At 38.0% G+C, this 13,428-nt stretch overlaps 1 protein-coding gene across 4 annotated transcripts in view; it reads right to left on the reverse strand.

Moving 5' to 3' along the window:
- Positions 1-3,588: 3,588 nt before the first annotated feature.
- Positions 3,589-13,428, reverse strand: part of RIPK4 (receptor interacting serine/threonine kinase 4) — a 37,080-nt gene continuing 27,240 nt past the window's right edge. For all 4 annotated transcript variants that reach the window (XM_081951311.1, XM_081951314.1, XM_081951312.1 and 1 more), the window contains exons 3-8: positions 10,965-11,113; positions 10,377-10,426; positions 8,600-8,758; positions 7,309-7,409; positions 6,939-7,194; positions 3,589-5,857 (exon numbers count right to left, since the gene is read on the reverse strand). In XM_081951311.1, coding sequence (XP_081807437.1) covers positions 4,680-5,857; positions 6,939-7,194; positions 7,309-7,409; positions 8,600-8,758; positions 10,377-10,426; positions 10,965-11,113 — 1,893 coding nt within the window. In that variant the 3' untranslated portion in view covers positions 3,589-4,679. The remainder of the gene's footprint in view (positions 5,858-6,938; positions 7,195-7,308; positions 7,410-8,599; positions 8,759-10,376; positions 10,427-10,964; positions 11,114-13,428) is intronic.

A 13,428-nucleotide genomic window follows, 5' to 3' on the forward strand; every position in this document is an offset into this window, starting at 1 on the left:
TACGTACCTTGTTTTTTAAGGCCTTTTCCTCTGAAGACAGATGCAAGGTAAAAGAATGGAGACGCATGACTCACATTTTGAAAGAGGTGATGCAAAGAACTAATATTCAATGTCATATTTTGAAATTCTGGATTTCTATGAATAATTGAGCATTGTTGTAATTATGAAGTCACACACACTAAACTCATAGAAGTGAAAAATGATGGGACATCCAGCTTTGGGTTTTTTTTAATATTACTGTAAAGAGTGTAGGAGAAGAGCTGTGTCAACAATAGCAAAAAATAAAATAAAATTGAAAGATTTCTTCTAGCTTCTTTTCCAACACATTTTATTAAAACACGCAAACTTTTGTGAACTACTGTTCACTTCATCACATTCATTAAGAATGGATACAAATATGATCATGGCTCAAAATAAAGACAAAGTAATATCAGAACATCTCAATCTCTCAAATGATTTATTGCAGATCTCAAAGTGACAATTGGGGGAGGGATGGAACTTTAGCAGCACCATTGGTGGAGAATGAGCCTGAAATCTTTGAGGCATGTGAGTTCATCCTACCAATCCTGATCCTCCATCTCTCAATTTCAATCCTACATTAGTTGAGCCAGTTTGTCTATCTGGTAAAGTGAACTGTAAATCCCAGAAAGTTTATGCCTTTAAAAAGAATGTCTAGGAGGGAAATATTGTATTAGTCAGATTCTTTACTGGAAAGAGGAACAAGAGAGGGAAGGAAAAGTGAAAGGCAAAACGTGGAGGTAGTTTAGGGAATCCATGAAATACCATAGATGGGTCAACTGGAGGCAGTTTTAGTCTATGAATAAATAATTCATCAATATATAGGCAGATCTTCTTTAAGGAAAAACTCTTCTTGTGCAGTCTTTCACACTTCTGCACTGCTGTGCTTCTCCTAAGAGATTTGCTGGTTAGGAAAAATGATAGTCTGTGAGTTCAGTTTTATTTTTCCCCTCTCTTAATCATAAAATGAACTTAGGCAGGCCAGTGAAGACTCAGTATTTAAAGCTTGAAGGAATAACTAAATTAACAAATATGAAATAAAACAGGTGCTCATGTCTCTACATCAATGTTTCTCAACTTCAGCAATTTTAAGATGTGTGAACCTTAACTCCCAGAATTCCCCAGCCATCATGCTGGCTGGGGAATTCTGGGAGTTGAAATTAACCCATCTTGAAGTTGCTGAGATTGAGAAACACTGCAGTGGTGGGATTAATTTTTTTTTACTACCGGTTCTGTGGGCGTAGCTTGGTGGGTGTGGTGTGGCTTGTGGGCATGGCAGGGGAAGGATACTGCAAAATCCCCATTCCCTCCCGATCAGCTGGGACTCGGGAGGCAGAGAATAAATGGAAGCGGGGCCAGTCAGAGGTGGTATTTACTGGTTCTCTGAACTACTCAAAATTTCCGCTACCAGTTCTCCAGAACTGGTCAGAACCTGCTGAATCCCACCACTGAAACACTGGTCTAGAAAAAGGGACACTCCTATGACACTGCATATCTGGATTTAAGGCATTCCTCTTTAATTTACAAACAGTTCCTTGATATACTATCAACCTTTGCAACACTCTTTTCCACTGACAGTTTTATTAAAAAGCTATGCTAATGGCTAACTTTGTTCCTACAGGTCCCAAAATGCCTGAATAAGCTTACTGTTTGAACATGCTCAGGATTTTCTGTGGCAATGAAAAAGAATGTTGATTCATTATTAACAACCCTGTAGGCAAATCTCAACTCTTTCATTCATAACCTTTTTGTTGCACAATCTGGACTCTGCAAGACAGGTTTACCAGAAAAACCAGACTCATGCAAGGTTGTTTTAAAAACCAAGATACCGTGTTGGAGATCTTGGTGGAGACTATAATATGCAAAGGCCACCATTCAAAAAGCAAGATAGCAGCCAATGATGACAAGTGAAGAAGGGAAACAATTATTAGAGTTATTTATGTGTACTTCAAGGCTCAGGGAAGAATGAATGGGAAATATACTTTCTTTAACATGGCCCATTGCTTTTGCAGCAGCTTGTTCTAGTTAACATTAGTCCCTTTGTCGACATTTGAACAAAGTATTAAAATGACAAGCATTTTCATCAAAGTATATAAAATAAAGGAACTTTTCTATCATCCCACTAAGGATGTTTCACACTTTTTATGTTAAGCTGGTTTTATATTTTTAAGGACAATTTTTTTCCGCCTTTCCTAAACATTTCTTTATATTTAGGAATTACAACTGATTCTTTGAGCTACTTATAAGCAACCAACACAATTATGGGATATATGGACATATATCTAAACTATGTGCATTATGTCTTAAGTTAGTACTAACCGTAATCTATTACTTACCTTCAGTTCCACTGCTCTTGTAACTAAAAGATTATATTGATCAATTTGGGGGTCCAGTTTGATCTACCTGAGATCTTCCCCTCCCATAATCATGAGTTTATTGGCATCAACAATGTATCATAACAACTCTGTCTGGCACCAATTGAAGCAGCAACACTCTTGCATAACATGTTTAAGCAACTGGTGACGCCATGTAACTGATGAATAAGGCAGAGTGCCCAGAAATTTCAGTCTTGGAAATTACGTATGCGATGAGAATTAGGGAATAGGTCTTCACATAGGAACTTTCTACATTGGTGTATTTTTCCCACCACAAAGTTAAACGTACTCTTGGGAAATCCACAAGATGTTTGCTGAAATTAAGCAGTTATTGTACTGAAATGTGAAGCACATGCCTGATATTATTAAAGATAACCTAGAAATTTATTCACGAGAAATTTAATCCTTCCATAATTGACAGTATGGCACCATTCCTTAAACCCAATTTAAATTTTTAACACCCTCTCCCCAATCCTATACTAAGCAACAATAAAAACAAAGCATAATCTTTTTTTTTCAATTACCATTTTATTTAAGAGGATGTTGAAATTCATAGTTTATTATGAGCAGTCTCCACGCAGTCTGCTGCTTTCTATAGCTAGTATTCTTGAGTAGCTAGGAAAAGATCCAAACTATCACTAACCTGCTGACTCTTACTGGTGGCAAAATAAAATGTGTTTTGTTAGGAACAGCATTCTCACATTTCCAAATCACTATTCAATCAGCTAACTGAATTCTTGTTAAACCAAAGATGAGAATCCATGTAGTTATATTGTTTCTAGCTGATTTGGAACAGCCTTCCTAATCTGATATATTCCAGGTTTATTGACTATGACCAATATCACGCTTTTATTGTGTGTATATATTGTTCTTGTCTTGGTATAAATGCCCAGTTTGGTTTAAGATGGGTGGCTATATAAATGTCTTAAATAAAATAAATCATCTCAATTGAACCATTGGCTATACTGGTAGGGCATATTAAGAATTATAATCAAACATATTTGATTAGTGGGGCACCAGTTTTGGAAAGTGATCATTAGAGCATACAATGGACAGTCAAGTCTCATTCTATAAGGCGGGATTATTTCCTGGCAAAATATTTCTGGCAGGGATGTGTTTATGATGTAAGGAAACAAAAATAAAGTTATAACACACAACTGTTCTTTAAAAATAAATCACAACTCTTTTCTCAAAAGCCATTTTGCAACTTATTTTATTGGTAAAACAGATCAAATGTGAACTTCTGAAAACAATGAACACTACAAAAGGTGTATTAAAACATACCCAGACCTAAAAAGCCTCCATTTTCTTCTGTAGAAAAAAGAGCATGCAATGTCCTAAATTATATACACAGTATATTTTTATATTAGTCTATTATACATGATACATCTATTTTGTAGACATTGCTATACCTGTGGTTCAGTAATTTACACACTTGAAAAGAAACATACAGACACAATCTATTCTTACATTTAATGAAATAAAATGTTCATGTGCTTATGCACACTTGTACAAATGTTATTGTACTTGTGCTATCTTCCATTTAATCACATATTGAATGTTGAAATATTATGCATATACACTGTATATATACAGAAGCTGGTACTGCATATTAGAAATGATTTTCTAATTAACACAGGGATGCTCACAATTGTTATTGTAATCATAAGCTGATAATAACGATCATGGAAAAACTGACCATCAGAGAACTAGAAATGTGTAGTTTTGAAATAGGCACTAACTTTTTTTTCAATAATAAAACTGGGATTTTAATTTCTATGTGACTTTAGGACAATTATCCCTGCAGTACTTTTTCAGGAATGCAGATACTTGTATTGATTCATGCATCTTGCAAATAGTCAAGGAAAAATCAATTTTAAAAAAAACATTCGAGTGACAATTAAAGATACCTCACCCATTGAATGTAAAGAATGATTGAAATATTAGAAACTGACTTTACACTGAAAAGAACAAGGGATAACCCTCTCTCTTTTTAAAATCTCTTCGTATCATCTTTCCAGTGAGCCAACACCCATGTTGAATTATGGGGAAAGAACATCATGTCTTCACCGAAGGCTTACTCAGCGCTCCTTTACACGGAAGTGTGAGATCGAACCCAGAACCTTATGACTCTTACTCCCTTGCCTGCTCAGTTTATTAGACAGAATTGCCACATCAAGAAGTAGCTTCTGTTAACATGAAAGTCAGACTTATATGTGAAGTTGAAGCAGGTACTCATGCTACGGTCATCATTAGCCTGTCCTACACTTATTAGAAAGCAAACACCTATCTCTGGCTGAGCAGTGTGATAATAGTGTTGCTCCCATTTTGTTTAGCTAACTGCAGTGGGGTCTGAAATGCAAAGTTCTGCATACTGATGCAGGCACCATGGTTTAGCAGAACTTCAGCTGTTTGTGTGTGTCCACCTTTTGCAGCAAGATGCAGAGCCACCAACCCTTCCTCGTCTGAATCATTTATATTTTCTCGGTTGACAAGGACCTTTACCACCTCATCATGTCCATTTTCAGCAGCAAGATGCAGTGCTGTTCTGTTTAAAGGACCCCTTGCCAGCATATTAGAACCTTCTTCCATCAACAGCTTGGTTGTGGATACATGGCCATTACGAGCTGCGAGGTGAAGGGCAGTACAGCCTTCTGCTGTTGTTGCTTCTATATCTGCCCCACGATTAAGAAGCAGCCTGGAAGTGCTAGTATGGCCAGTTTCAGCAGCTACATGAAGGGCAGTGTGAAAAAATGCATTTCTTATGTTGACATCTGACTGCAGTTCTACTAGTATTCGAGCAACTCTGTAATGTCCTCTCTGGGCTGCCAAATGAAGAGGGGTCCTTCCATCTACAGTCTGTGCATTCACATTGACTCCAGGCTGCTTGGCCAAAAGCTTCACAATGGCTAAGTGGCCTTGCCATGCAGCGTAATGCAAAGGCACCCAATTATCCTTTCCTCTGACATCGACATAAATCCCTTTTCTCAGAAAGATGCGCACTACAGTCTCTTGACCATGTTGGCAAGCAACATGGATTGGTGCTCTTCCTTCAAAGTCCACTTCATTCAGCAAGGCATTCTTCTCAAGCAACATTCTTGTGATTAGTTCATCCCCATTTTGCGCTGCAAAATGAAGAGCTGTCCACTGATCTTCATCTTTGGCATTCACATTAATTTTCCTTGTGAGAAGCAGCTCAATAATGCTTTTGTTCTTCTTCTCTACTGCAATATGGAGGGGTGTAGAGCTTTTCCTATTCGTCAGATTGGGATTGGCATTGTTCAGAAGTAGCCACTTTACACATTCTTCTTGGCCTGATTCAATGGCCAAATGCAGAAGGCCACCATTCCCATCCAAAATGAGGTCTACATCTTGAGGCTGAAGAATCTTCATCAGTTTACTAGTATCTCCAGATGTGATAGCCTCAGCCAGCTTTCTTTTCTGGATATCTGTGGTACCAATGTCTGGAGAAACAAAAAACAAAATGTTCTATTTCAGTCCAGTTTTCACAGAAGCACAAAAGGCCCAAGTGTTCCATTAGATAAAATATGAGAGTTTCTTTGCAGGTACTTTCAATTGAGAAATTCTGTACTAATCCACACACTTTTTTTGAACTCTGGGCAAATTTTCTATGCTTTTATCTCGCTATTCATTCTTTTTGGCTTGTTGACCTCTATATCCTCAAATTAGTTTGCACATGGAAGAAGGCACACGCTCACCCACAGAACTAAAGTTAGTTTAGCTTTTTGATACATTCTTAAATATTGAAGTATAAGTAATATTCTAATATTCAGTATTTTTCATTCAGTTGTATCCAATTCCCAGAAACTAGTGGGACAAGTCCCAGCAGTTTTCTTGGCAAGGTTTTTCAGAAGAGGTTTGCCCTTGCTTCCTTCCAAGGGCTGAGGGAAAGTGGCTAACCCAAAGTCACCCAGCTGGCTGTGTGCCTAAAGTAGAACTAGAACTCATGGTCTCTAGCCTGATCCCTTAACCACCACACCAAACTGGCCCTAAATATTCAATATAGGTAAACATTTGATCAGAGTTACGTTTTCTTCATTGTTTGGTGCCTCAAGTGTCTGTTTACAGCCTTAGCTGGAAAACCCATATATTGCATCGATCGTGAACAGTGCTCTCAAAAACTAAAGAAGAAACTACAACATATCTGATATATTTAAATTAAGTAGTTCAGGCAGCAAACCTTAGTAACTACCCCTATTTTCTTAAAGGTATGGAAAGCTAATATAGAGACATTTGACGTAAATCAATATATAACCTCTCCTTGCATTGAAACACTTTTCCTATAACTCCTATTTAGCTAATTAATTGCCAAGATCATAGTCCATAACATGACAGGAAATGCATTTAGGAATTCATATGCAACATGTCAAGCAATTCATACAGCCAGCTGTCATGTTAAAAAAAAAAAAAGACCAGAGGGTGCTTTGTGCTGCCTCCATCATACCGGTTACCATCTCTTTCTGAATTATTTTGCCCCTAGTTCAAATATATACATCGGACTACATTTTGCCCAACAAAACTTACCACTTCCAGAATTCTCTCTCTCAAACGAGAGTGACAGGGAACCTCGTGAAGAAAAGGCAGAGTCTACAGAAGACACTCCTGACAGCCTCTTGTCACTGGTGGCAAGCCTAGATTCAGATGCACTGCGACTGAGCTCCTCCGTCTGCTCCGTCTGTGAAATTCCCGAGTCCAGCTGGGACAACAATTCAGACAGGCTGTAATCTTTAACTGATGCAGGATCAGGTTCTTGTTTTAGCTGGGAAATACTGGACATCTCCTGGGAAAAAAGGAGGTGGGGAAAAGAAAACATTTCCAATTAAAACATACCGTAAATTGAGTGAACGATAAGAGAACATATTAAAGTTCACCCTGTTTTTGCTCGAATAAATACCTTAGGATAGGTCTGAGAAGCCTTTGCGTCCTCCTCGACGGTCATTTCCTTATTCTCATAATCTGGTTTTTCACAGAGCTCTTCTGTTTCAGAAGTAATTTCTAAAAAAAAAAAAAAGATACAATTTATTTTCTTCACACTTGCTGTAGGCCTCCCTTTTCACTAAAGAGATATTTTACAGATAATTCAGATAATGGTCAGTTTTTGGCCTTGCCTAGTAGCTCCCTTCACTTCTCCAATAACAGCAAATACACAAAGGAACAGCCATTTTCCCAGCTCAATACACACCTTCCCACCATTGCTTATTTTAAAAAAAATCCCTCTCAACACAGAACAGTGAAGAATATCTGCACTATACATATAATACAATGCAATCCTGATTTATTCAACTGAAGCAAAATACTGAATGCCAATTCCACATTTTAAAAAGAAATGTACAGCCATATTTTAATCTGTTCCACAAACTGGGGATCAGGGAAGATCGATAATTGCAGAAGCATCAAAGTTTATTTCAACTTTAAGCATTTTTAGAAAGAGGTAATACTGTTAGAAAAGTATTTAGAAATACTTTTCTGGCTCTTATTCCCGCTCCCCCCTCAAAAGATATTTGAAAGATAACTGCAATGCTAGCTTTCTGTCATCCAGAATGAGACAGCTGCCCTGGGCAGCAGATGCTGCATTTTATGGAGGAGGCAATTGTGCAGCTCCCTACTTTTCCTTTTAATTGAAAAAAAAGATAGACTCAAATGCCAATTAAGTACATGGATTGGAGGGCAAGAATCTCACCTCAGGTTTGTTTGGCCCTGCTATGGCATCTCAATGCTTTTTAAACATCTAGAACTAATTGGCACCACTGAAGCCAGAATCATAAATAAGGCTTCTAATATGTTTGCTTTGTGTTGAATATATTGTAGCAAAGCTAATTCAGATTAGAAAGTTCCACCCTAGGCAATAATATGGGGAGTTAACTAGATTGGTACATCATCTGATGCCTAAATCAACTATTCATGTTTAGACAAGTTCTCCTGTAATCCTTTTCCTGTAATAGGATGTTCCCTGACTATTGCCAGCACAATAATGCATTGTGTATATTTTATATTTATCGTTTTTAACAAGATTTTGGTGGGGCACCACTGGGGATTAATACAGGCTTTTACCCTAAAATGACTCATTATTTTACCAAGGAATTTGATTAGAAGCAAAGTTTATTTATTTATTTATTTATTTATATTTGGTGCTTCTAGACCGCCCCCTCTCCCAGAAGGGACTCTGTTCTTTCTTTAGACATTACCTTTAAATGTTGGCCTCTTGCTAGGGTCATCTTGCCAGCACTTTTGCATCAGTTTGATCAAGTTATTACATGCACGAGGTCTGGATTTGGAGACAGGTGGAAGTTCTGGGCGATGACCATTAACCACTTTCACCATAATGTGCAGAATGTTATTTTCTTCTACAGATAGAAAGCAGAAAATACATATCTGGTAGGTGCTTCCTTTTAAGATTCCCAGTCTAGTGCTAGGGCAGACAGACATTTTATCACCCATTAGATTCTTTTTTTTTTTAACCTCTAATCTTTCAGCATGTAGTAACATGCTATACATGTTACACTATCTATAAATAGGCTGTTCTGGATAGTTTTCTTACCCTATTTGAACAGGATGAAGCAAAATGATGAACAGTATTCATGGCTGTATTAAAAGAATCAGAGGCTCAGTGTTGGAGCCAGAGATGGAAAATGCACCTAGTGCAGTGATGGCGAACCTATGGCACGCGGAGCCATTTGTCAGGGCATGTGAGGCGCTGCCCTGTCAGCTGGCCAGCGCACATGCCAGCTGAGTTCATCCTTTTTTAAAGCCATTTTTCGCCCTCCCCAGGGTCCAGAGGCTTTATAGGAGCCTGGGGAGGGCGAAAAGAGCCCCCCCGCCCCCCCACAGGCTTCATGAGCTTCCCTGAAACCTCCAGAGCACAAAAAACTGGCCCTATGGGCAAACCGGAAATTCAGGAATGCATTTCCAGTTTGTTCAGAGGTCATTTTGAGAGCTCCGAAGGCTTCAGGGAAGCCTCTTGACAGTCCCTGAAGCCTTCGGAGCGCTTAAAACGACCCTCCGAGCAAACCGGAAGTGACTTCCGGTTTGCTTGCAGGGTCATTTTGAGCGCTCCGAAGGCTTCAGGGAAGTCTCTTGACGGTCCCTGAAGCCTTCGGAGCGCTTAAAACGACCCTCCGAGCAAACCGGAAGTGACTTCCAGTTTGCTTGGAGGGTCGTTTTGAGCGCTCCGAAGGCTTCAGGGAAGTCTCTTGACAGTTTGCTCGGAGGGTCGTTTTGAATGCTTCAGAGGCTTCAGGGAAGCCTCCTGAAGGTCCCTGAAGCCTCTGGAGGGCTTCCCGGGGGGGCGGGTGAGGCTGTTTTCACCCTCCCCATGCTCCTATAAAGCCTCTGGAGCTTGGGGAGGGTGAAAAAAGCATGCAAAAATGGAGGGGGTCGCGCCTGTAGTGCGCGCATGCGCACTGGGTGTGTGTGTCATGTATTGCCTTATGGGTGCGGCAAGCCTGCACACGACCCCCCTGCGCTCCCCCACTTATGGCACGCGAGCCAAAAAAGGTTCGCCATCGCTGACCTAGTGCATTTCTTTTCAATAGCTGTAAATCACAATCCTTAAAGTAATAAGGTCTAGAGCTAACACTGATGGCAGAAGTCACTTATTTGGCTTTTTTACATGCTATCCCACGTTATGAGCAACTCCATATAATTCAGCTGTTCTTTCTTTAGAGATTTCATCTCATATACCTCCATGTCTAGCATGAATGGTAAAAGCAATACTCCTTTCTGGAATTTCTTTCATCTGATTGCTCCCAGGATAGGTTTTAAGAGAAAAGCAATAGCAGGAAAACCATTCTCATATGATATGGACAATATTTTAGTAGTTGGAATGGGTGAATGCAATCAGTTATTACTGCTGGATACTTTGAAGAGTAAACATATCACAATAAACACATTTTGTCCAGGGAGGAATTCTGCCTAACGTAGTCATTTACACTTATGATTCACAAGAAGAGATGTTTTGCTTACCTGAAAAAGGCTTCTTCTGTGTCAGAACTCCCCAGATAACAATGGAAAAGCTGCAAAGACAAAATCAACACCTTTATAAAACTATTAATGCATATTGCATGCTGTATTTACAGTTACATCCTCTAAAGCTCATTACATCTGATTATCAGATCCGAAATGGCAACACTTGTCAAGATTTCAAGAACGTAAGAATTCTCTTGCAATAGTCTGTATGGTGGCCCTTCCAGTTCAAAGATGACATGCTGGTGTGCAGTTCACTTCTGGAAACAGAAATGGCTCTACAATCCCAGACTGCAAGCACAGAGTCTAATACAATGGAGGCAACTGGAAATCCACTGTTGCAGTAACTATGGGTGTTATTCTGTGATTCCAGTCACAGTTTTTAAATCAGCTTTTGGAAGCAACTGTCTTCAAAGCTGGTGAAGGTTTCATAGCACCAGGCTTGCTACAGGTTGAATTATCCCACAATCTATCCAGCACAGTTATATTTAATTTAAGATATGTAGGCTGTGGCTAGCAGCTACCAATGAGAAATAGATACAACAAGGAAAGAAAAGGGGAAAAAAACAGAATACTGTAGACACGTACCTATATATGTCATGTGTTGTATCAAAGTATCTATTCTTCTCTTTAATTCGTTCTGGAGGCAGATATGCAATAGTGCCACAAAGTCCATCCATGCTGAGATCATGAGAATGAGAAAGCCCATTGCATTTGGCCAATCCAAAGTCTGAAATCTGATAAAAATGAGAGGTTTCATTTTTTCCAAATATTCTACCTTCCTATTTTGCATTCCTAGACTACTGTGTAAAACTGGAAAGCAAAAATGTGAACCCAACCTGTTGCCATGACGTCCATAATTGGCAAAAACCAATCAACAAACCAACTAAAGTAGATGACTAATAGCAGAAATAGCCTATTCAAATAATTATCAAGCCAATGTTGTCAAAAGAATAATTTTGGTTACTTCCTAGTGTGTTCACATTTTAAATTCTTCTGATAATCATAGGGAATGTTATAGTTCCCATCTTATTACAAGGCAAACGCCTATGAATATATCACAATATACAAGTATACAACCCTAACCCAGCGCTAAACTAAGATATATAGAATGCTGATAGATGCATATGTATTCAAGTCAAAATACAATAATGCCCAGTTATTTATCATCAATGCATTTTTGCCTTCCACATAAGACAAAAAGGCAGTGATAATAACCTCCCATCAAAAATGAAAATATCCCTCCTTCAAGTGAAGAACACTTAAACTTCTGTACTGCTGCTATCTTAAATAAAGGAACCCCAAGCAGAAATTTCAACATAAAATAAGTGAGCTATAATTTCTCAAACAGGGACAAAGGTTGTGTGTGTATTTTATTACATAACGTTACATGAGTTAATCAGCCAATCAATGCAAACATGCATGTTTGTGATTTCAAAGTGCAATGGTTTTGTAAAAAGCACCTACCATTGCCTTTTGCATTTCATTTCCCACACTTCCAGTTTCTTCCATTTGTCTATTGTGTGTGTGTGTGTGTGTGTGTGTTTGTGTGTGTGTGTGTGTATACACACCATCCAGAAAACCATCCAGGCAGAAAACCATATTTTTATTTTTAATGTTGCCTTTTTATATTTGTGTTGTATTTGTGCTGATAAAGTCTCCCTTTATGTATTTATCAGCACAAATATAAAAAGGCAACATTAAAAATAAAAATATGGTTTTCTGCCTGGATGGTTTTCTGTGATGAGCCGAAGGACAGAAAGAGGGAGTAGTGAGCTTCCTCCCATATTTGGGCATACCAGGGGTTGTAACACAAAAACACAAACACACACACACATATATATGTTGTATTTGTGCTGATAAATAAATAAAGGGAGACTAGTATAGATCTATTTCAAGCTTGAATTAGATCTATACTAGTCTCCCTTTATTTATTTATCAGCACAAATACAACACAAATATAAAAAGGCAACATTAAAAATATGGTTTTCTGCCTGGATGGTCTCCTTCAGTGAGCCGATAGACAGAAAGGGAGAGTAGTGAGTTCCCTCCCATATTTGGGCATACTAGGGGTTGTAACACATACATACATACATACATACATACATACATACATACATACATACATACATACATACATACATATATTTTTTTTGTGTGTATGTGTGTGTTATTTGATGTAGCTTTTCAAGTAATTGGTAAACTAGCAAATTATACAATTTGTCCTTGTGATGCCAAAAATGTTTCCCCCCTTTTACCACAACAAGCACATCTTGTCCAGTACAAGTCCAGCCAAAATTAAAACAGTTTTTTGAAGGGAGAAATCAAATACTGAGATTATTTGGTCTTAAATGCTTAATTTTAGTTAGATTCCCAATTTCACTCTTCCTCAAAAATTAATGCTGCTTTTTCCCTCCAAGCAATAAGCATTTCAAAAACACATGACAGATTTTAAGAGGTTAAGTGAATGGTTTGATTAAGAAAAGATCAACTTAGAAGGATAAATTTTGCCTAAATGGTAGCCTTATTCCAGAGAATAAACAAAAAGTTTTATTATAAGGAAAAAAGAACTTCCTGCCCCTCTATAGCCAGCCCAGTGTCAGAGAATTATTTTGTAAAATCTGAACAATATTTCTCCAAACTTGTACTTGATTTCTTTAAGTTTCAAAATAAAAGTATAATCTGTGTTCCCAATACAGAAGATTTTTTAAAGGTGAAAAAGAAACAATTCAGCAGTCTCAAAATAACTGCTGTTAATCGTCCATGCTTCTATAACCATTGTGCAGAAATATTGCCCTTTACATTCTCTATATCCTAAGAATTTGTTTACTAAAGCTCTCTGCCAGCATATCAACTAATGGTATCTTGTACAGCTTTCTATTTCCTGAGTATATAAAGAAATAAACCCTTCTTATAAGACTCAACTATAAAGTTAAATATTTAGGATAAAATGATGTGCAGAAGTCATACCAGTAAAACATGTCTATTCAGAAACCCTGTGAAATTAAATTCAACTGATTTCACATACAGTTGTTCATTTTGTGACTGTTCA

The sequence above is a fragment of the Natrix helvetica genome, assembly GCF_964273705.1.
Source record: "Natrix helvetica genome assembly, chromosome: 4".
Taxonomy (NCBI): Eukaryota; Metazoa; Chordata; class Lepidosauria; order Squamata; family Natricidae; genus Natrix; species Natrix helvetica.